This window comes from Saccostrea cucullata, unplaced genomic scaffold (genome assembly GCF_032062105.1).
Source record: "Saccostrea cucullata isolate Sc308-1 unplaced genomic scaffold, CSIRO_AGI_Scuc_v1 ctg2091, whole genome shotgun sequence".
NCBI classification, from domain to species: Eukaryota; Metazoa; Mollusca; class Bivalvia; order Ostreida; family Ostreidae; genus Saccostrea; species Saccostrea cuccullata.
This window is the reverse complement of record NW_026936518.1, coordinates 40,685-65,777: the sequence shown is the minus strand read 5'-3', so window position 1 is coordinate 65,777 and position 25,093 is coordinate 40,685. Positions and strand designations below refer to the sequence as shown.

The 25,093-nt window shown below is 32.0% G+C and overlaps 1 protein-coding gene across 1 annotated transcript; it reads right to left on the bottom strand.

The window, feature by feature from the left end:
* LOC134245756 (b(0,+)-type amino acid transporter 1-like) lies at positions 1–25,076 on the bottom strand. Its single transcript, XM_062728012.1, has 10 exons — positions 24,890–25,076; positions 16,801–16,941; positions 15,122–15,223; positions 6,234–6,359; positions 6,046–6,145; positions 3,850–3,933; positions 1,439–1,535; positions 1,153–1,302; positions 617–785; positions 1–413 (listed from the first exon to the last, which is right to left on the bottom strand). Exons 1-10 carry the CDS (start codon positions 24,909–24,911, stop codon positions 343–345), a joined length of 1,062 nt encoding a protein of 353 aa, XP_062583996.1. The 5' UTR covers positions 24,912–25,076; the 3' UTR covers positions 1–342.
* Positions 25,077–25,093: the final 17 nt, after the last annotated feature.

The following is a 25,093-nucleotide window of genomic DNA, read 5'->3' as shown; positions in this document are numbered from 1 at the left end:
AAAAAATTAAAGTGAAACGATGGTTAAAATGGCAATCGGTAAAGATAAGTTTTCAAACCAGACTCATTCAAAAAAGTTACATAAATTAGAAATACTTCCTTTAAACTGTTTAAAGAGACAGCAGACCTCAATTATTTATGATCATCCTTCCCCCAAAAAATGAATCCCATTATATCCAATAACTTATCTTTTCCCACAGTCCTTTGTATTAAAAACAGAATAATGTTTAACTTAACAAGGTTTCGCTGAAAAAGAGATGAGAATTTTACTATGTATTTTGTCTTGCTATACATTTCCACATGAATATTGGATTTCTTCAGAGTAAACATATCTGAAGTTGTGCTAGTCAAAATCAGGCACATACGGACTTGGACCAACTTCCAGAAACAGTTGAAAGAATAGCGTAACCGGATCTAAAGGGGAAAAAAAGAGACTTCAATATTTTTTTACCGAATGATTGTAATTGTTTCAATATTCAAGCTCTAAATTCTAAAAAAAAAATCAAATGTCAAGTTTCATGATAAATAAATGTATCGACTTTTTAGTATAGCCAACTTAATTTAACTATAGTTAACCAAAATGAATCTGTGCTTGGGTAGTTTTTGTCAACACTTACCAAAACAACCTTTGTGAATCTTAAAGTGAACTAGTGGTATGTACAGCAGAAGTCCACCAACAATAAACAGGAATGCGTATAGAAACTCTAGTCTAGGGTCTTGTATGATCGGAGCCACCACCAAGTACAGTGAACACAGCAAGAAAATGACCGGAAACAGGATAAAGATCTGTAAAATTCAAATATATCATGACAACTTTGATTCCTAGAATTTACAGTACTTTTAGCATAAATCAAAGACTATTTAAAAGAACTCTGCAGCTGAAGAGAAAAAGTGAACTTTTGCGACGGGCAAGTATTACAAAGTTATATGTGACAATAGAAGGTCGAGTTTTAATTTCAATATTTTTATGTACTTTAATTTATCAACAGAAGAGATGATATCTATATTTCCTTTACTTATCGCTATAAACGTTGTAAATTACATTCTTTTACTTAACAAAATATTCATCCAAATTTTGTACTCTTTGAAAACGTTTGTGTCAATTTAATATTGACGTCAATAATTGTTTGATTGGTTGAAATGTTATTGTTACTTTAATTGGTCTTTTACGGTCCTTCCATTTGAACCTCAGTATAATTAGACATATAATGGCTAAAGCATAAAACATCCAGGCAGCAAAACTAAAGAAGTCGATCAGACTTCCAATATCTCCTGGAATTAACATCAGAAGGGCAATCACCGTCTGAAATAGATGTAAAATACGTATTTTGTTTGAAATTAATTTGATAGAAGAAAAGATACCTTTTTTGATCATTAAGTAGCTAGCATTTGAAATCATTTCATAATTACAGCCCTCATTGATAATTTAAAAGTATTACCGTAAATATAATACATGGGATTGGAGTAAGACGTCGCGCACTGACGTATGATAGCACTTCTGGGAATTGGTTCTCTCGGGCAGCAACATACAATGTTCTGTAATGTATACATTTTGAGTTTAACCCCTTCCATGGCAAAGATTTTGAGCATTTCTATTTACAAATTGATATGAAGATTTCACATGCATTTTTGCAGGTATTTCTATTAATTTTTGTATATGCCAATGTATATATATTCTGAAAGTAGGTATTGTGATGGTTCTGAAAATGATTATAAATATTTCATTTCTGTTGCCATGGCAATGAAATACACTTATAATCATTGGAATTTCCATTTATTAAATAATGAGTATCATTCTAGTTTTTTTTTCCTTAGTTAAATATATAAAAAGATATTTTATTGTTTTGTTGAAAATTATAAATATGTTGTTTTGTACCCAAACCAATTTTAAGTAGAGATGTATTTTGGGGGGATTGGGTAGGATGTGGATGTAAACACCAAAAATCCAGCATTTTTACATATAACGTGATATCCCCAGATTGATTTGGATTTTAATGGCAAACTCACTAAATAGTGCGCACAGTTTTACTCAAGTTAGCAATAAACTGGTACAACTAATAAAAATATTTCTTGTATATTATTTAACCGTATTCATTTTCTCTTTCCAACGGTGCAAGATTTATTCTGAACAAAGTTATGAATGTTTTTTTCACACTATACTTGTTTTTCAGTTCTATAGCGTAGAAATGCGTATATGCCATGTAAGTACCTTATACATACGAGGGGTGATCAAAAAGATCGCGAATTCTATATTTACAAAACCACGCTTCAGATCAGAATGAAATTTGGCACACCTATAGTCATGCACATGTTCTATAAATAGCATATGAAAAGGAATGATTTTCTCCATCATTGTGATAATGGCGTTAATATGTAGGTGACTCGTGACGAAAAATGGTTTTCAAGTCTTACTCGAGCAACGAACGGCCGTAAAGTTTAACTTGTAACTTGAAGAGTCCTTTGAAGTATCTTATAATAATTTGTACAAGGTTTATGAAGTCAATAGACTTTCCAGATGTTCAATCATAGATTGGATTGTTTGCTTTACTGAAGGGAGGGAGATGGTTAAAAAAACGTGCGGGTAGCCCAGCGAAAGCAAACTGAGGAAGTAGCATGTGTGTTTTGTTAGATTTTTGATATTTACAGCTAGAAAAATGGTTGGATTTCTTAACAATTATATAAAAAATTACTAAATCCCTAAAATGATCGATTATTTATACATTTTAACATTCTACTTCTGATAAACAGATTTGCACCCTACTTTATCCACATTGAATAAACGACGCAACGAACAAAGAACCATTGGGTGTTGAAAACATCACAAAGTTGCTAATGATTGAAAAGGATAATCAATTTCTCCACCTGTCAAGGTTTATATAAAAAAATTTGGCCACTTTTGATAAATGGATTGTTTTTGTTATAAAAAAAAATAACTTGCATAGTATGAAATACACAGTAACAGAAAAATTTATAGCAAGCTTCTGTGGTGCCACATTGTTAGATTTAATTAGCATGTCACGTGACACACTACATCAAGTGATCCGCGCATGGACGGAACGGTTGAAGATGCACGTTGAAATAGCCAGAGGATTACTTTATAAAAATATTAACACAGAAAGCCCTATATCATTTAATATTTCTAATGTAATACAATTAGTTCGCAAACTTTTTGATCACCCCTCGTAGATATGAATGGCTTATTTTTGTGCTTACAGTTTAGCTTTTAAAGCCATCCCCTGTATATGACTGCTTTTATACATAAAAAATACTAGTATATAATTGTAAAATATCCCCTAACACAGCGCGCTTATCAAGTCTCATTCAAAATCTTAATATTTTAATTTTCCAAACTTCAATATGCTATCAAAACCTGTAATTAACAGATTCAAAATATTTAAAAAGTATTTGATGTATATATTCAAGTTGTTTCGCTTGCACGAACTTTACCGATATTTTTTTTACATCCGTCAATCAAGCGTCATATAAAAAAGCTTTTAACCTTTATGCAAAACATCTCTAAAAATTTGCATTTTAAAATTCTTTGTCTAGAAAAATCTTCAAATAGTAAAAATGCTTTATTTATACATTCATTTACTGTTTCATCGATAGGCTTGTTTAAAAGAAAAAAAACGTGCGGGACGGGGCAAAAAGAGACAGAAGCGCAGCTTGTAGCACGTGAATTTGTGGAATTAGATTTTTGGTTTCATGACGATGAGCAATCGGTAGGATTTCATGATAATTTGCATTGACCAAAAAATTAGACAATTATCCCTAAAATGAAGATTCATTTATACATGTAAATTTTACTTCTTGAACAGATTTGTTCCCTTCGTTTAATCTATAATAGTACCTGACGCCAGCGAACAGAGAACCATTGGCGGCACCAAATGTTGAAAACATCACAAAGATTGGCATAATGATTAGCAACAGGTTCCTGTAAAGATTACAAAAATACACATTCCTGTCAAGGTTATATATATTGAAATTAGATATTTGAAACATTTAAGCAACAGCATTTTGTAGTTTAAAACAAATTTATCATTTTGTTAAATAACATAAAGATGAAAAAACAAAGAGCTGCCAGGTATAAATCATAACAGCAAATTTATAGCCAAGAGATTCCTGTGGTGCCATGCATTGTTAGATTTAATTAGTATGACGACACACTTTTACAAATTAAGATTAAAATAAGAGCAACAGCACATTTTTGTGGTGCTATTGATGCATGCATTCTCAAATACCAATGATATTCATTTTTTTTATAACATCCATTATTTTGCAATCTTAATATAATCCAGTTAAAGTATAAAAGAATTGCCCTAAAATATCAAAACAAGTTTTTCTTACAACAGCATACGGCACTTGAGTAATATAGGCCATCTTTTCCAAGAAAAGCTATTTAGGAAATATTAGCTAGCAAGCATAGAAAACTGTGACTAGAAGTACTCCTTTGTAAATAAAAAAATTAAATATTAACTACTAATTAAAATGCTTTGCAAAAATACGAAGATAACAATCACGTTTATTATACATTATAAAGTTTGATAATGGGATTTGAAACATTTAAAGTCAATTTATATTTTTATGCATAATCTAGAACGTATTCATGCAAAACACTTACAAATTCCAGCAAATCTTGGTTCATGCATATAGGTGGAGAAAAAAATGAAAAAATCAAAGATTTTTCATCACTTCAGATCAATATTTGTTTAAAAATTCCAAATTTAAGTATTCAGACAATGTTTGTATGTTTGTTCAGGCGATAACAATTTGCCATTTTTCATAAATGAAAAAACTACCCTAGGGTGAGGTCACACACATCGTGTGCACATACCTTGCTTCGGACAACTTTAACAAAACTCTCTTTCAATAATCCGTTTGTGTGATTTATTTGTTTCTGTCGTAAAGATGCAGATTTAAATTTTTTAATGATATTGTGTTTTTTATGTGGTAAAAATAACCATCCATTAACTGGCAATTGTGAAGTTACCAATATTTTACATCATCAAAATATAAAAGAATTTATGCCCTTGCAAATTTCAGAATCGTTTTTCTTACTTACACATATGGATTTTTCAGCTCTTCTGTAATATAGTTTAAATTTTCCTGCAATGAAAATTATTTTTTGTCAATATATTTCACCGTACATCGGACACAAATTAACCATGCATCGGACACTTTTCATGAAAAAAAATTTTCAGAAATACAGCTGTTTTTGGAAATAAAAAAATTAAAATTAATTTTCATAATTAAAAGCTATTGATAATATGAAGATAACAATTTATCGTTTATTAAACACATTATAAAGTTTGATAAAAAGGTCGATTCCCTTTTAATTAAAAAAAGTCAATTGTATATTTTTATGCATTTGTGAACTATATGTCAATTAAATTTTAGCATGAGGGTTATTTCTTAGCTAAAAGACAAAATTACCATATCAAGGATTTTAAATCATGATATATAGGTAATAAAAAAAAATGAAAATATATCCATGGTGAATTTTTCCTCTCTTCAGAAAACTCAACATTTGTTTAAAAATTCCAGAATTGTAAATTGATATTTTAATCACAAACTAAATGTTGAGGTCCATTTTGATAATTTTCCTTGGTAGCGATATCGCTAGAACTTGTTGAAGTACAATTTTTCAGTGCATGGTGAAATCACGTAATACCTGTTATAATTTAACATATGTTATTATTTTAGGTATTATTTTTTTTTATTTACTGAAAATTTCATTAAAATTGATTGTTACGCGAACTCCTGTGGTTTGTTTAATGTCCCTTGCGCGAATTTTTCACTCATGCTGAGATGCAATCAGTTGCTGGTGGAGGGCTGCATTAAGACCAGTACTGGACAGCACCTTTTGCGACATGGGACTTCATTTTATAGTGTCTCAAACGAAAGACAGTTTACCACGTCCTGCAGTGGGATTCGATCCTGCGACGTAAGGATCGGCTCCTTACTACGCAAGTCTAGAGCAAACGCTTTACCACTGCACCATGCGAACGACTTCTTCACATCGTTAGGTTATATAAAGAGGAAGTACCATCCGTCATAAGCCCAGAGTGCATCGTAGAAAGCTAGAGCTACTGCTGAGGGGGAATTAGTGGAACCCTCGAATCCTGTCTGTAGTGTTTCCACCTCTCCTAATATGTAAAAACAGAAATTTACCGTAATTGATACAAAATAAAACTACAAGTAATAAATAACCGTTAGCAAATTATTTGGCATTACCTTTCCCTAGCCACACCAGACCTCCAATCACAATGATAAATAGAGCGATCAGCTTAGCCGCGGTGAAAAAGACTTGTACACTGGCTGCAAGTTTCGTATCCCAACAGTTCACTATGGCCAGAGTTACTGCATGTAAAAATAATAGTTATGAATCAGATGACATAGCTTCTTTCAGAAACTTCTTGTACATGTTGTAAGAATGCAAAAAATACCACATTATTTCTTAATTATAAAATAGACATGTGCTGGAACATATTCAAATTCAATATACTACGTCATTTTACACACTTGTATGTACTTTTAATTAATAATTAAAAAAACGTAATTCCGTTAAAAGACATCTGAAAAAATACTAATCATCCTTTTAATTAAGTAGGTACAAAGGAAAAATCGTTTTATCGTTTTTATACGAAAGCCATAAAGGGACATGGGGATTTTCAAAAATGTATAAAAGTAAACCGAGTTCTCGAATTATATAATCCGTTCTCTCGGATTGACAACCTGTTATAACGAATTGCCAATTCGTTCTCACAGATTATCAGTTCGTTCCCTCAAATTAAAAAAACCCGTTATCTCGGATTGTAATTCATTCTCTCAGTTTAAACAATTCGTTCCCTCGGAATGTAAATCGTTCCCACGATTAACTATTATTTACCTGTACATATCGGTTATTGCAGTACGGGTTTAATGAATAGAATATGGAGTAGTTTACCTCCTAATTTTTATTACATATTCAGTCAAAAATGAGAAAATTACATGAACATATTTCAAATCCATATGCTATTACTGATATTTGTACAAAAAAGTCTTAGATTTCTGTGTTACATGTATATTTGAATCATTGAAATTAAGCCCTAGTAAAAGTAAACATGGGCCCTGTGTAATTATTTTTCCTAAAATATATATACTTGACTTAATTGCATAAAAATCGGAACGACCGGTTGCTGAATCAAAATACATAAAACGCATTAATTGATACAAAGGATTGGATTTTCCAAGCCTTTATACATGTACTCGGATATATGTATATATGTATGTGTAATGAAATTTGAGAAAATGGTTTATCAAAATTATTAGAATGATATGTTGATTTGTGGGATCGGATTGTGTAATTCGAGATCTCAAATTACAAATAGAAATCTTTAATTATTGATCTGTGAAAACGAATTATGTAATTCGAGATCTCGAATTAAAAATCGAGGGAACGAATTAGTAAATTGTGACGAAGAAATATATGTAATTTGCGATATCTCGAATGATAAATCGAGGGAACGAATTGATAATCCGTGGGAACGGATTGTGTAATTCGAGATCTCGAATTAATTTTTACTTTTTTGACAAACCGACGTGTCCCTTCATGGCTTTCGTGTTTTATGTAGGAGTACCATATTCTGCATACTTTAGTATTTTATAAAAACTCTTAATTTTTTATCTGACTTTAATACCTGAAATATATTCCATACCCAATTACAGTTGAACTTCGGTATCTCGAACTCCGATATCTCGAATACCATGGATATATCGAAGTGATTTGGAAGTCCCAACCTCATGATCTTTAAGCACTATTTAACCTTTGATATCTCGAATCCTCGGATATCTCGAAGTTTTTTCTCAGTCCCATCAGGTTCGAGATAACGAAGTTTGTATAAATATTGAATATCTTCTTATATATACTTTTTCATACTGTATGTAGTTCCATATTCCAAGGCTCATTCCTTTAATCTCTTTATGTATGGATTTTACCAAAAGAAATAATTATTTGCATTAAATTGTCAATCATCTGTTATCCAAAAGGATCTTAAAACTATAAAAAGACATTGATTGTAATAAGCAATCATCTAAGAACGGGAAAATATGTTGGAAAAATATATATTCGATATAGTCACAAAGTTTAATCTATGTATGAAGGGTTTGATGGAATGGGTTATAAAATATTTGAATCGCATAAAGCATGATGAGGTATATACATATATTAGGGTATATTCAATGTTTTATAGTTATTTAATGTATTTCAGAAGTTGTTTGGTGAAACACATTTTTTTCCTAATATTTTCAATATTGCGGTTTCTGAAAAAGATATTATTATTATTATGTTAAGCCAGATATCGCTTGAACAGAAATTAACACTGCTGGGAACACCTATTTTTGTATGTTCATTCAGTTTCTTATTATTATTATTATTTTATATTCATTACGAAAAAAAATTAATAAAAATGAAATAGACCTCTGTTGAATTGATCTTGTAAACTTCACATCCGACTAAGGTAAAATGTTTTTAGGGTCATCTTATAGCTAGCATGTTATGTAGATTTGCCAGAAGTCAAAGGTAATAAAGTTTGCGCGCAGATGCTGGCCATGGAGCGCGCAGTACAACATGTAAAATGACCGATTTCCCCATTGATATATGCGTAACTTTTTTTATTTTTAATGAAATGCTTTGAAACTCATAATGTAAGGATATATTTTAATAAACAGTTTTCTTAATATTAGACAATATTTAATGACACAAATTTTTCAAGATATAATGAAAAAAATATCACGTGCGCTTTTTTTTATTTCATTTTAAACAAAATTAAAATCTACACATATCTTTATTCTTGTTTTTTGAGGAAATATTAAAAAAGAAATTTTGAACACAGCAAACAATCTTTTATGATATCCTAACAAGTTGTGAAAAATAAATGAGAATATATGAAATTATTTCTTCATTTTAAAAAATTGCTTATCATTAATTACACGTGCAATTAACAGTCTACTAATTGGTATTTCCTTTCAGTGCTTGCAAAAAAATATTTTACATATTCAGCTATTTGAGATACTAAAGTTTAAGCAGGTTTTCAAACCAAACAGGATGTCATCATGAATAAATAAATATATAAAATTATCATTTATATTATAGTATTGGTGAACATTGCACATGCAAAAGCACGTGCGTTATGTTGCAAGAGCATTTTATACAGCTAAAACTTTAAATTTACAGTAATATATTTTATGGTTTTCAATATATCTAAATTATGTTTCACTTGATTTTTACTTATTTTTGAGATATACATAATGGACATCTTCCAAGAAATATAAGTGTGCATTTTCATTTCAAATTCATACATGTATTTGCTGTATAAGTTTATCATTCAGCTTTATTTTGCAATCTGATTGTTAGCTTATTATAAATATACATTAAACAAAGAAGCCTCTGTTTCGTTTATAGCTAAAGTATAGATTCCATTTTGTTCAGATCATGGTGCAAACGGGATGGGATTATTCTCAAAAACAGATGATATATATAAAAGAACTTAAGCACTTTAGAAGGTAAATGAAAACCATGCTAATTGTATGCACGTGCGTGCACGCTCCCCAATCCCTTTTGGGCCATAAAATCAAAAATACACTTGAATGAATAACGTTTACCCAGAATTTTTTAAATTTTGCGTAGATTAAATACTTTATTATTTAGTATATTATATATATATATACTGTGTATTACAAGTATTTATATGGTCATTAAAAAGATGCATTCAAGTGTTTTAATGCTAAAATTTGAATGAGCATGGTGATTTCTTGTAAACATTGTTAAAATCTCAAATGCATAGAGTTTGTGTTATTAAATAAAGCTGTTTAAAGTTTCAGAATATGGCAACAAAAGGTGTATGCATGTGCATGGTGACCATATTTTCTTGTAGTAGTCCAGATACATCTATGTTCCAAATCGGTCCTGTTTGTTAAAATTAGCAGTTATAGCTATTTAAAGTTTAAGCCAATCAGAAGCGCACGGAACATGCACGTGTTTTCATGGTAATTGCTATATATTCTTATTATTATTATTATTTTTTTCTTCTTCCAAGAAAGATATTAGACTTTAGTTTCAGTCAGAGCAAAGCGCACGAGCGCGTGATCTTGCTAGTTTGACCACATATTGACTTGCTAAAATCCTTTATTAGGGTTTCAAAGCATTTCATCAAAAATTTAAAAAGTTACGCCTATATCAATTAAATGCGCGCACATGTTGCACGTGCACGCTCTTGCAACACGTGCGCGCAAATGACCTTCGTTCCGCAAATCTACATAACATGTCTACTAAAACATTTCACCTTAGTTGATATAGATGTATTTTTAGTTTTTGATGAAATGCTTTCAAACTTAAAAAAGAATATTTTAGTAGCACAGACAATATACATAATAATAATAGATACGATCTCGTTGCGCATGCACGTGCACTTCGCTCTGATTGGCTGAGATAAAATTTTGATATCTTTCTTAAAATAATGTTTTTTGACGAAATCCTTTGAAATTTTGAACATCGCCATGCATTAGGATAGCCTACATATCATCTGAAAGCATGATATATAGCAATTATCTTTTTCGTTTTTGATGAAAACACGGGGACGTTTGCAACGATAAAAGGTTGCATATTGTTTAGAACATGATTTTGAACATCTTTTGTTCAAAATTACTTGTCAAAATATTTCTCATTTCGGATATAAAGATCAAATTTAAATAGCTATTAACTCCCCCCCCTTTGGTTTTCAACCAATATACGATATTAAAATCATAATATACATTGTAGATTGTTGAGATATACATTTTTGCTTCAGACTGTATAACAAAATATTGGAAGAGTTATGGTCATCATGCACATGCATACACGCGGGTGTACGTGCGCTGCAATCTGATTGGCTAAAACTTTAAACAGCTATAACTCCCTTGGTTTGCAACCAAATGGGATGAGATTTAGAACATAAATAGATGTAATGGACTTCTACAAGAAGGTATGGTCACCATGCTCATGTATGCACGTGCGTGCATGTGAAATGAGCAAAATCAAAAATACACTTGAATGTTGAGATATTTTTGCTTCAGTAATGTATAACAAAATATTTAACATTCAGTATATTGAAATATGTAGATTGTGTAGACATGATGATATGGTCAGTTTCACGCTCATGCATTCACATGCGCACGTGTGCAACGCTAAAATTTTTTTTCGTTTTCGAGAATGAACTTGGTACACTTCTGGGTAAACGTTGTTAAAGTCTCAAGTGCATAGAGTTTGTCTTATTTAATGAAGCTTACAGGGAATATAAAGCACCAAAAGGGAGTTGGGGAGCGTTTGGGGAAATCATGTAATATACCCGTATTAAAATCAATTAGCACTAGTTATTATTATTTTCTTTTTTTTTGACTGTTAAAGAGTTCTCCGGTACTTTTTTGTCCGCGAGTGTTCTCAGAAACTGTTCTTGACCCAACTGAAGCTAAAACCTTTTTAGGGTTAATAGGTGTGTAGTGTAGGTGTGCAACACGAAGGTTATTTTGCGCGCATACGCATGAAAGGTTGCATTTTGTTCAGAACATGATTTTGAAATCTTTGAAATGACGGATATACTTTATATAGCTATAACTTTAACATTTTTTGAGTAATATTTTAAAATCATTTACATAAGGATATATTAATAGTGTATAATGTGACACTGTTAAATTAGCACGAACTCACGCGCATGCACGTGCGCTTCGCTTTGATTGGCTTTTGAAACAAAAATCTCAATATCTTTTCTGTTTTTTGACGAAATTTAGCCAACCCTATGAAATTTAAAATATAAAGGCATACTTTAGGATGTACTACAATATGATATATAACAATTGTCATGTAAACACGCGCGTGCACGTGCGCTGCAATCTGATTGGCTTAAACTTTAAATACAGGCTATAACTCCCTTGTTTTTCAACGAAACAAAATATGGGATTTAAAGAGTTATCGACAAACATAATGGACTCCCACAAGGAGGTATTTTTTTTTGATATCGTCATGCACATGCATGCACGTTTTGCACGTGTGCTTTGCTCTGATTCGCTGATAACAAAAATCGCAATATCTTTTTTTCCTAATTTTTGACGAAATACTTTAAAATTTTAAACATAATCATGCATTAGGATGTCCTACATATGATATATAACAGTTGTCGTGAAAACATGCGCATACACGTGCGCTGCAATCTGATTGGCTTAAACTTAAAATGGCTATAACTTCCTCGTTTTTCAACCAAACAGGATGGGATTTAGAACACATAATCCTTGACAAACATAACAGACTCTTACAAGAAAATACAAAAGTGAAGAAGATGCACATGCATGCACGTGCGTGCACGTGAAATGAGTAAAATTACAAATACACTAGATTAAATGTATTTTTTAATACTTTTGGATAAAACAGAGTAAAAACAATATGTAATTTCTAGTATATAAATAGCAAAATTCAAATTACTCATTTACTCTATGGATTTTTATGGTCATTGGTTTTATTCAGAAATTTAATGAAGGACTGGGTTCAGGCAATACATGTAAGGGTACCACACCGGTAATGCATAAAATGAACTTAGTCAATATAGTGAATATACCGATTTTCCTTTCTTTTGAAAACATTGTTATTTTTTTTTTTTAGTTTCCTTCCAATTTTGAAGGCATGTGCCTAGAGAAATTTTATCTACTATTTAAATAAAGTGTTAGACAGGAATATTTTCACCAAAAGGGAGTTGGGGAGCTTTTGAGATGTTTATAAAGACATTGAAAACACGTGGATTTGAGGGTAGCCTTATTTAGATGCAAAAAATTTCAGAAGTTGTCGTAGTGAAACACAGGTTTTTTCACTTCAAATATTTTCATGATATTCAAATTGAAGTTTTGAAAAAGTGTATTGCTTTTATTAGTACCAAAATATTATTTCGGGGGTTAATTCTAAAAAAAATTCAGATAAATTTCAAAGAAATAACACTGCTTGAATTAAAATATAAATTCTTCAGTCTGTGAATGTTTAATTCATCTGGAGAAATAGGCTTTATAAGGTTATATCATATCTAGTGGCACAAATTTCAAACACGACAGAATTTATATTCATTACCGACAAAAAAATTCTATATAATAAAAATGAAAACTTTCAGGAAACTTTCTATGAAGTATTTTCTACACCTTGTAAATTTTATGTCATGTCGCAATGTGAAGAGAAATTTTCTATCTTGCTATTGATTTTTTTTTTAAAGGAGAGCACTTTTTATTCATAGTTAGCAGCGGCAACTTGAATTTTGTGACCTTTGGGTCAGGGTAAAGGTCAGGCAAAGGTCAAGGTCACAGAACATTTCATAAAGAAAATAAAACTAACGGCCATATCAAGTATACTAGTCACTTGAGCATTGCATGCGCGAGCAGGTGCAATGCAGAAAGATATCATCGTGACTACACTTTTAATATGTTTCTATCTTTGAATTTCAAAACGTTTCATAAAAAATTTACGAATATCAAGTAAATCGGTCATTTAACTCTCGCGCGCATGCATGCATTCCTTGCATTCAAGTTTGATAGTAGCATAATGTAGGAATCCGTCATATCTATTCATATTCTAAATTTCATTGTTTTGTAATCAAAAAAGTTATAGGCATTTAAAGTTTAAGCCAATCAGATCGCAGCACACATGCATGAGCGTTTTCTTAAAATTTTTATATATCATATTTTAGAGCAACGTTTAAGACACAGATGTTTTAAAATTGAAAGTATTTTGTCAAAAAACAAGTAACTATTGAGATTTTTGTTTCATTTAATCAAGCAAAACGTGCACGCGCGTGCATCTGCATGTGCATAATGACTATAACTTCTTGTATTCTATTATGTTGTCTGTGTTCTAAATCTCATTTGGCTGAAAAACAAGGGAGTTATAGCAAATAGTTTCAGCCAAACAGATTGCATCGCACGTTATACACGTGTAGTTCGATGATAATTGCTATATACCATGTTGTAGGATATCTAATATATGTTCAAAATTTCATTTTTCATTTTAAAAAATTGAGACTTTATCCAATTAGAGCAAAGCGCACGTGCATGCAATGAACATCTTGCTAATTGTACCATGTCATTTGTCTGCTACTTATATATCCTTACTTTATGAGTTTCAAAGCATTTCATCAAAAATAGAAAAGTTAAGGCAATATACATTATATTGGCCATTTAACGTGTTGCACGTGCTCGCTCTTGCAAGCATGCGCGCAAAATGACCTTGATTCCGCAAATCTACATAACATGCCTACTAACCCTAAAAAGGTTTTACCTACTTCGGGTGAACAGTTTACAAGATCACTCGCGGACAATACTTGAAAACCAGAAAAATACAATAATAAGAAACAGAGTCAATATGTTCCCCAATTCGTTTGGGGAAATAAAAGGACACTTAATTAACAATATCGGACAGTTTTTGTTAGTGAACAATTAAACAAGAGAAAACTTTGATTGTTAAAGTAAAAAACATGCTCACTCCTCCATGGCACCTAATCCCACCTCTAATGTTTTGGATGTTCGTGTTTGCTATGCTCCTATTTTGCAATGTTTAAAGCTGACATTAACTCTTAAAAGGCATCATTTTTCATCTTCGCACGACTTACTACATTCCTGTACGCCTTTGTTTGCCATATTTCTTCGAATCCGCCATATTAATTTGAATTATTTTGCTACCTGTACCTATATATAAAGATTGGTGCATTTGTTTCACTTGAGTGATTTTCTATTGGCTGTCGACATGTACAAATACCGATAGCATAGTTTTTAGAAATCCATAAACTGACCAAATATATAAAACATACATAGATGAAAATGTTGCGTTTTTAAGAATTCTTGTCAGCTTTAATGGACTTATGAGCTCGAATACTGTTTGTAACTGTTTGTTATCTCACATATTTCATTCAAAACTAATACTTCTTGTATAATTGTGCTATAAACTTTGTGTTATCAATATAAAATTGGAATGAATCTTTATTAAAGAAACGATTCGCTGACTGAATTCTCTACCCATCATGTGCAACTCACTGTAAATTCAGTCTTAAAACCTAGCTAGAATTCAATTAAAGTAACATTACCCATCAGCGATAAAAGTCCTCCTGCTGTCCATACTATTAGACTAAGACCTACAGATCCTGTCTCCTGAAGCACTCCTTTAGGAGAAATGAAAATTCCTGATCCTAAAACGATTCAATTGTTGAGAAATGTGAATGAGGATAACATGCAATCGACCATTTTTAGAATATATATAGAAAAAAGTATCTAGTTTTTGATTAACATCTTTTCAATGTTACTTTTTCAATATATTAATATATAACTTTTAAATAATTAACTTAGATGCATATTAATGAAAAAGTTCTTGATCATTCTCTCGTCCACTCTTTTTAGCTCACCTGAGCCGACCTCTAATGTTTTCTGATGTTCGTGTTTGTCTATGTCCGTCCGTCTTTTGTCTGTGTTTAAACTTTTCACATTTTCGACTTCTTCTCAAGAACCACTGGGCCAATTTTGATCCAAACTTGGTACAGAGCATCCTTGGGTAAAGGGAAATTTAAATTGTTAAAATGAAGGGACATATCCCCTCACAAGGGGAGATAATCAAGAAAAGACAAAAATAGGGTGGGGTCATTAAAAAATCTTCTTCTCAAGAACCACTGAGCCAGTAAATAAAACTTAGGTGGAGGCATCCTGTTTAGTGTAGATTCTAAATTGTTCAAATCATGACCCCCGGGGGAAGGGCGGGGCCACAATGGGGAATCAAAGTTTTATATAGAAATATATAGGAAAAATCTTTGAAAATCTTCTTCTCAAGAACCACTGGGCCAGAAAAGCTGAAACTTATGTGGAAGCATCCTGGTATAGTGTAGACTGTTTGTTCAAATCATGACCCCCGGGGGAAGGGCACAATAATTTTTCATAGAAATATATAGGAAAAATCTTTGAAAATCTTCTTCTCAAGAACCACTGGGCCAGAAAAGCTGAAACTTATGTGGAAGCATCTGGTATGTAGTTCTAAATTGTTCAAATAATGACCCCCGGGGGATGGGTGGGGCCACAATGGGGAATCAAAGTTTTATATAGAAATATATAGGAGAGATCTTTGAAAATCTTCTTCTCAAGAACCACTGGGCCAGAAAAGCTGAAACTTATGTGGAAGCATCCTGGTATAGTGTAGATTCTAAATTGTTCAAATCATGACCCCCAGGGGAAGGGCTAGGCCACAATGGGGTATCAAAATTTTACATAGAAATATATAGGAAAAATCTTTGAAAATCATCTTCTGAACCACTGGGCCATGAAACTATGTGGAAGCATCCTGGTATAATGTAGATTCTAAATTGTTCAAATCATGACACCCGGGGGAAGGGCGGGGCCACAATCCTTTTATATAGAAAAATATAGGAAAAATCTTTGAAAATTTTCTTCTCAAGAACCACTAAAAAATGAAGCTTATATGGAAGCATTCTGAGGTAAATTCTGAATTGTAGGAATCATGACCCCCGGCAATCGACCATTTTTAGAATATATATACATAAAATATATAGTTTTTGAAAATCTCTTTTCAGGAACCACTTTTTGTGCCCATGGAAGGATATATTAATATATAAAATGTTAAATTATTATCAGTGGGGTAGGGTGGGGATGCATTATGTATAACAAGGGTGAAATCTGGTAAAGAACAGAATGGTCAAAGCTTCTCAGGTGAGCGATGTGGCCCATGGGCCTCTTGTTCTATTTCTCACCCACTTTCCCTCACCTATGATAGTTCCTACGATGATTGAGGTACCACTGATAAGGCCCAGACTCCTTTTAAGCTTGATCGCCTGAACATCTACTTTTACATTCGGACCCTCTTCACTGTTTGTATGTCTTTGTTTAAGTTCCATTCCATCTTTATCTGCAAGCAAAAGTTTACCATTTTATTTTAATAAATAATAGAGGCTGGTTGTATTTTATAATAAAAATAATTTGTGATCATCCAATATAATTTTTCAGGGAAGAAATACAAATGGGTCAGAAAAGGTTCGTGGACTATCATTATAAAAACTAAAACCGCAGAGTGTCTTAATGTTCAAACGTTCAAAAAATATTTCATCCTGAAAAACTGGCATAAATTTAAGACCTGGAAATTTTTTGAAGAGGGTTAAGGAAAAATAAATACTGTAAACCAACTTTTATTCGCGAACTTTATTTCGCGATTTACCAGCGGTAAACTAGTTCGCGACGATTAGTTTTCGCGATAAGGCCTTTTTTCGCTTGTTAACTAATAGACACATAGACTATAATGACCGGTAATGACCGCGAGAAATATTCGCGATAACGAGGTTCTCGCGAAGTTCATTTCTCGCACGCGAATAAAAATTGGTTTACAGTATCCAGAGTATATCCGGGCATCCTATGTATATCTCCATTTACAATATAATGCATTAAAATAAGATGTTAATTTTACTGTAAAGTCATATGAGTACAGGGTTCGGTTTTTTTTTAAACTCCAGGAAATTCATCAAGTTGATAGGGCATGAAGGTCGAGAAATAATGAAGTTTAAGGGCATCATAAACTCAGTGCATATGGTGACAACACCGGGTGAGCAAATATTGTCTTTTTATGATAAATATACAAATTATATACATATCAAGCCAACATTTTCATCACGTAAACGTCTGTTGGTTTATGTTCCTAATAAATATAGTAAGCATCGATTACACAGTACTGATTTACTGCATCAGTTCAAGATCTTTTTGTTAACAGTGTTACATGCATCAAGTCCGATCTCTTTGGAGCATATTACACAGAATGCGCAATTACACATGCGGAGTTTACATATATCTCAGTTGATTCGATACGCAAGAGCATGCTCTATGTATGAACAATTACTAAAACGAGGTAAATTATTGACAAACACGTTGATGAAACAAGAATATCAGCAGTCTCGTTTAAAGTCATCATTTTGAAAGTTCTATGGTCGATACAATGACCGTGTCAGCAAACACAATTTTTCATTGAGTCAAATGCTGACTGATGTTTTTCATAATAATTGTTAGTCCATTATTTAAAAACTGAATTGACGACGGATTTTCCCGTTATTTCTCGAACATGACAAGGAGCGCACGGCGGGTGTGGCCGGTCGGCAGGGGATGCTAACTCCTCCATAGCACCTGATCCCACATCTGATGTTTCGGAGGTCCGTTTTTGCTCTGCTCCTATTGTGTATTGTTTTATGGATTTTAAATCTTGAATACTGTTTGTTATCTTCATATGTTTCATCCAGAAGTCATCAATAACTTCGAACTCAAACGTATTGTTTAACAATTTTTAAAAATCTTTTATTTTTATTTTTATTTTTTTTATTTTTGTGTGCATTTTTTCTTCATTCAGTATCAACAAGTATTGCAAGTGGTTACATTTAAAAGGAATATAAAAATTTACAGAATTGTAATATTTTACAACAGGCAAATGTGACATGATAACAAGCAAATTGTTTTCAGTTCGAAACTCAAGTTGCCCACTTCTTTAGTTTGACATACATTATTGGAATTCATGCTGAAGGGCTGATTTGAAAAGCAAAAGCTCGATAATACGAGGGTTGATCAAAAAGTTCGCGATCTATCTCTATATTTACAAAACCGCAATTCAGATCAGAATGAAATTTGGCACCCATAGAGGCATACACATGTTCTATAAATAAAATATGTAATGGAACGTTTTGTCCCGTGTTTGTGACGTCTTAATGTGAAAATGACGTCATAAGGTAGATCACTTGTGACAAAAAATGTCTATTATGGTTGACTCAGTCGTATTCGAGAAACGAACGGCTGCAAAGTTAACCGTATATCTTAGAAATTCATTTGTAGAAGTTTATAATAATTTGTACACGGTTTATGAAGACACAAGACTTTCCATAAGTTTTGTCATTAATTGGATTGATTGTTTAAGTGAAGGAAGGGAGATGTTTAAAAATGATGTTTGTTCTGTTGCCCGGTGAAAGCAAACTGGGAGAGAGACGTGTCCTTTGTTAAGCAGTTTGATTTAAAAGATCTCCAACTTACAGTTAGAAAAATAGATGAATATCTTTACAATAATATAATTATCAAATCCCTAAAATATCGTTTACTTTAGACTTTAAACATATCAGATATGATAAAGTGAAGGCACCCATACTTTATCCACATGAAATAAACGACGATCAAAAGACAGAGGAATAGGCTTTTGATGGTCACCATGCTCATTCTGTAAAAGGATATCATTATCCACCCACACTATTGCAGAGATTAGGCCGTTTTTGGCAAATGTACTATTTTTGTTGCAAAAAATAACTTGCATGGTAAGAAATATAAGAGTCCGAAAAAATGTTAAGCTTCTGTGACAGAACGCTAAAGAGCATGTCACGTGATCGCCTATATCACGTGATCCGCACATGGGCAGAATGATTGCAGATGCGCATTAAAACAGGAGAGGACTACTTTGAAACATTTTCAATACTGAAACCCCATATCATTTCTTTTACGGAAGTTATTCAATCAGTTCGCGAACGTTTTGATCACCCCTCGTACAGTTATTTTGTCTACGTCAATTGTAATCTTTTTTTAAGGAAATCTCAGCTCAAAACTGATTTACCAGGTAAAAAAGCCTAGGTAAGGCTCGATTACAACATATGTCAACGTGATTTCAAATAAAAGAAATCAAAAGGGAACATTCTTTTTTAATTTGTCCGTTTTTCACACTGTTTTTTTTTTTAAGTGATCTTCAGACAAAATTACCTTTGAGAATGCCTAATTCAGATTGCGTTCCGGTTTCAGATAAAAGTCTGTAAATGAATATAAAGCTTTTTCCCATAAATGGACTGTTTGAGTCACGGAAATGAATTATAGACTTCAGAATGAGTGCTTGATAGTTGCATAATATATATTTATTGAACAAATTCTCAGTGTTCTGATAACAAAACGAGAGTGTTCAAAGGAACGCATGTGTCGCCTGCTTTTAGCTTCTTTAAAATGTAACTAAACCTAAGAGTGTCAGCTATCTATATGCTACTATCATAAACAGTATTTCATGCTAAAAAATCTAGCATGATAGTTCATAAATACACACACACAAAAAAAAAAACATCCACATAGTATAAGACTGCGATAGAGTTTGTCAATTGAAAAAATATGATTCCCAACCCTCAAATGAATATTAAGTTGAAATCATGTATCAACCGATATTCTTATGTTAGGATTATTATGCCAAACTTCGGCACTTTGAAAAACTTTGGTGAAAACTTTGACACTTTGAAAAACTTTGGCGAAAACTTTTACAATTTGAAAAACTTTGGACACTTTGAAAAACTTCGAAAACTTTGACACTTTGATTTACTAAAGTTAACTATAGTAAACTATAGTTAACTATAGTTAACTATAGTTTACTATAGTTAACTATAGTAAACTATAGTTAGCTATATATTTTTAAGCGGTTAGCTTCGCTAGCCGCTTTATGGCATATATATCGACACCGGAAACTTCCATAAGGCGCTACCTATCGACAACGGAAACTTCAACAAAGCCTCTACCTAGTACCTATGATTTGTTTCTAACACATATACATATGTTAAATAAAATCAAGACTATCAAAACAACATAATCTTTCGGTTTTTTAATGTTTTTCTGATTTTGTTTGTCTAAATTTATAATTGTTGTATTAAAAAAGGTTTATGTATAGGAGCATTTGGTACTGTGACGTTTTCGGGCCCTGTGACGAAATTCGAAGTCTTCTGATTAAAATGTAACTAAACCTAAGAGTGTTTCAGTGTTATCTAATATGCTACTATTTATATATAGAGGGGGTAGAATGTTTCATATTTGGCTAATTTAGAGACTTAGATAAAAATTCAGGTGCCTGTGATTAATTATAAGCTAAAAAAATATTTGACTATATGCTACTGATTAGTTTATTACATAAATACACACACACAAAAAAAGCCTTTATATAAAAATACTGAATACATCTGTAAGTTGTACAGTTATGGATTACTTCCATAATGAAACGTTTGTTTTCTTCTCCTTTTTTTCTCAATTGAAATTAAGACTGATAAAAGCTTTGTTTGTCATAAATTCTGTACTCAGTCTAATTATTACAAACTATTTTAAACGATCACAAAAAAAAAAAATAATGGGAGCCTTCCGAAAAAAATTTAATCGGCATTCGACCTTTTCTCATATAAAATGAATAAAAATCTTGACGATAAGCACAAATTGAAAATTATGTCTGAAATTATTTTTGAAAGTTTGCTAAATTCCTATCATTTTACAAATTTGAATTTGTCCAATTTGTTAATTATCATTTTGAACCTTTGAGAAGAAATAAAAATTAAAATACAGATGCTTACAGACATATTGATAGAAATTCGCAGTTTTTAGATATATTGCTTATGCCAAACAATGATACCTAGGCACTTTAATTGTTTGTTAAAAAGTGAACCTTTGAATTTTTGAAATACTAGTAAAAAACAACAACTTTCCTTTTCACACGAATACAATATTTCATGAAAAATATTTGAAAAACTTTAGCGAAAACTTTTACTTATTCTTTAATTGAAAAAGTCTTGTATACATTTCTTAAAACTTTATTATCTTGTTTTCTTGTCTTTCTTCCTGTGAGAGAACTAATATTAATAAACAGATGTACTCAGTACTGTATCAAAATACAGAATGAACAGTGATCGGAAAAAAAAACAGATCCTTGAAAGTTCCGGTGCCTAGGAGAAGTACATCCCCAATGACAGGTCACACCTGCTGACCCGCAGTGAGCCTACGAAACTGAAGCTCTCTGAAATTAATTAATTCTCTGCTCGTCCATCCACTTTTCTCAGACTAGCCAGCTAAAGATCTATGTACAGCACTCCACATCAATTAATCTAAAGAATTTGAATTATCATTTTATTTTCTTTTTGAGTTGTTTGCTATAGTAGCCTTTACAGTTACCTAATTTCAGTTAGAGCCAATTAAATTTGCAACATCAACATAATTCTTTTTTCGTTTTTGGAACCAATGGAGACAATTAGGGAAAATTTTTTGAAATTGAACTTCCTGTCTTTCAAACTGAAAATCTCAGGTTGATATTTTGAAACAAACATTTGATATATTTAGTTAAGTACTACAAAAATTCAGTGTGTCTGCTTCTTCGCTGATGACACTAAAAGATATGCATGCCTACTTTATTATCATCATTCAATGCATTTTTTGTTATTGTACACTGTACATATTCGATGAAAGCATGCTAACCGCTTTTCTTTCAGTACTTTGATTTTTGTAAGGAACGGTCCGGCATATAGTTCTCTCCTACATGAAAATGGGAGAGGATCGTACACTTTGGCCGTGGTTTGCGACGATGGCGTTACCAGGGTTTTTAAAAAAAATATCAATTGATGAAAATTCTTGTAAAATTCAAAGAAATATATACAAAAATTACAAAACATATATTCTAGATGTTTTGTTTATCCAAGCTTTTTCAAAAGAAGTGTACGACAGCATATATAAACTTTAAAAGGTAGCACACAATTCCTTTCAGTATTGGAACTCTTCAACTCCAGGGGAAAAGACAATTAAGTTCAAACTACGTTACAAATGTTTTAATAACGATACGTGTTTCAAAGTCTTCAAACCAACTGTCACTCTACACGATCCATTGTGGGATCCCGATGACCCGATCCCGATGTATTTTCATAATAATTTAAAAAAATATAGTTTTTGTGGTTACTGAATATTATACAGTTTCAAAGAACAGTATTATGAGCTCATAAACATGTATAAATGTTAATTATCAACACCCACTCAAAATTCAAAAGTTTTAAGTTAAGTTAAATTGTCCGGGGTATTCTTTGTAAAGAAGGCCAAAGATCGAGGCCAAGTGAATTGTTTATAATGTTTTATGACAATCAGTGCACATTTTTAATAGCATAGAATACCTCGTTAAATGTCAATAATATGCATATGTATATTGGCACCTTTAACTTTCTAGTTAAGTAGGTAAAAGGACAAGGTCAAGGGTCATGAAGTCGGTAACCATGGCAATTTACAAATGCCATACTGCCTAGCAATAAATGTGCAAAAAAGTCCATATCTCTGTGAGTTCTTGAAATACAAGGTGTGACAGACGGACAGACAGACAGCTAGACGGACAGACAGACGCCGGGTAAAGTGATCCCTTAGTGCCGCTCTGCTCCGTAGGCGGCACAACAATCACTTTTTATATGCCCTTGACAATCTTTATTTGCTGTCTAGTGTCTACCTCCCTGAGTACTTAAATGACATAGATACATGTATACATTATGTCTTGCATTTAAAAAATATCCCCAAAAATCTAAACATTTTCTTTACCTGTAGTTCTACATTCAAATCTTAACAAGAACGAAATAAATAAATAAAATAAAATAAAATGAATAAACCAAAAAATATAGCTGTCTGTTGTACAGAGTATTTGTAGAATTATTATGATTAATACGATAAAAAATACAGACCCGTTCTCTCGCTTCGCTCTCGCATGAAATGCATATTCAGATTTTCTCTAGTTAAAAGATTTAACTAAAGAAAAACATGCAAGGCGCTATAAAAAAAGGTGTTTGAAATTAAAACGCAAGAAAATTTATGTAAGGTCAACTCGAACAACGACTTTGAAAAGTCTAAACTTACCATCTGAGCTATTCTGATTTACATATGTACTATGTTTAACTATACACCCGGTAGTCATAGAGATATTTTTTGCATTTTTTCGTGAACCTTGAGCCTAGGGCGGGTATGTTCCCATCCTTTTTAAAATAATTATATGAAAATATCATAATCTTATTTGGGACATATTTGTCCTGAAGTACTTCTTGGCAAAAAAAAAAAAGAACAAACAAAATTTGTTGATTTCCCCTGGAAATGCCGTTTTTGTAATCTATGAAGGATAGTGCAAATAATAAATATAAGGGTTCAAGATGCAAATTTTAAAATTTTAGACATATATACAAAAGAGAATAATCAGTGGATGTTATTTCGACATGTTACTTTTCCTGAAAATCATTCTATCCTATATGACATTTTCATGAGTCTTGATAAGGCATCATTCTGGACTCTCAGTACCTGGATTAATTGAGCCCTCGATCATTATTACAATATTTAGTCGCTGGTCAAAATCTAGTGAGCAGGTCAAGGATCGCGTCAATAGCCAAACTAATAAAACCAGTCAAGTGTTACTGGATGTTGAAATAAACACGACTGGAATCCTAAATAAACTATGGTGGGTATCGGTTAAAAAGCCACCAAGTTTAGGGGACGTTAAACTGGTATAAAGCTGTATTTTGAGGGAAAAAAATGCCTGCTTTGTAGTAGGTACCGGGGATTATACATACACACGTACATGTAGTAGGTACATGAATTCACATTATAATATTGTGTATAGAAACAAGCAAAATCTTATCTTGTTATCTGACCTATAAATAAAAAATGCAAGTTCTTTGTTTAAATTTATGATAAGTACTGTTTAAACAACTTTCAGAGCCGACAAAACATACATGGGTCTTCTATCAAGGACATTGCTTTTCAGATGTGTTGTAAATATATATCCGTATCCTTTTACATTGATTTATTTCTTGATTTCAGAATTCATCATAAGTAATATATTATGTGTCTTTCTTTTTTTTTTTTTTTTTCAATTTTACATGGGTATCAATTACCAATTCTACAAGAATGTTTCAAACCCCTGTCAATTAACCAATTAACAAATTCATATTATGTTTCTTTAGACAAAAATGACAACGATCATTCTATCGGTATTCCAACGATGCATAAAAGTTAACGCAACGCATAATCTTACTGCAAATACTTACCAGAAAACGCTGGGTTTTCCATTTCCGACAATTTTCCAGTGTATGGAAGTGCCTAACAATTGTATACCAATAAATAATCAGTTGGTTTTGACATAAGTGCTCCTTGCAGGTCCCACAGATAAATACAGTCTAGAGTAATAAAGTTGAATTGGAAGATACGTCGGAAGAAAACGACGTCCACATTAGAAAGGTTTCGGTTGACTG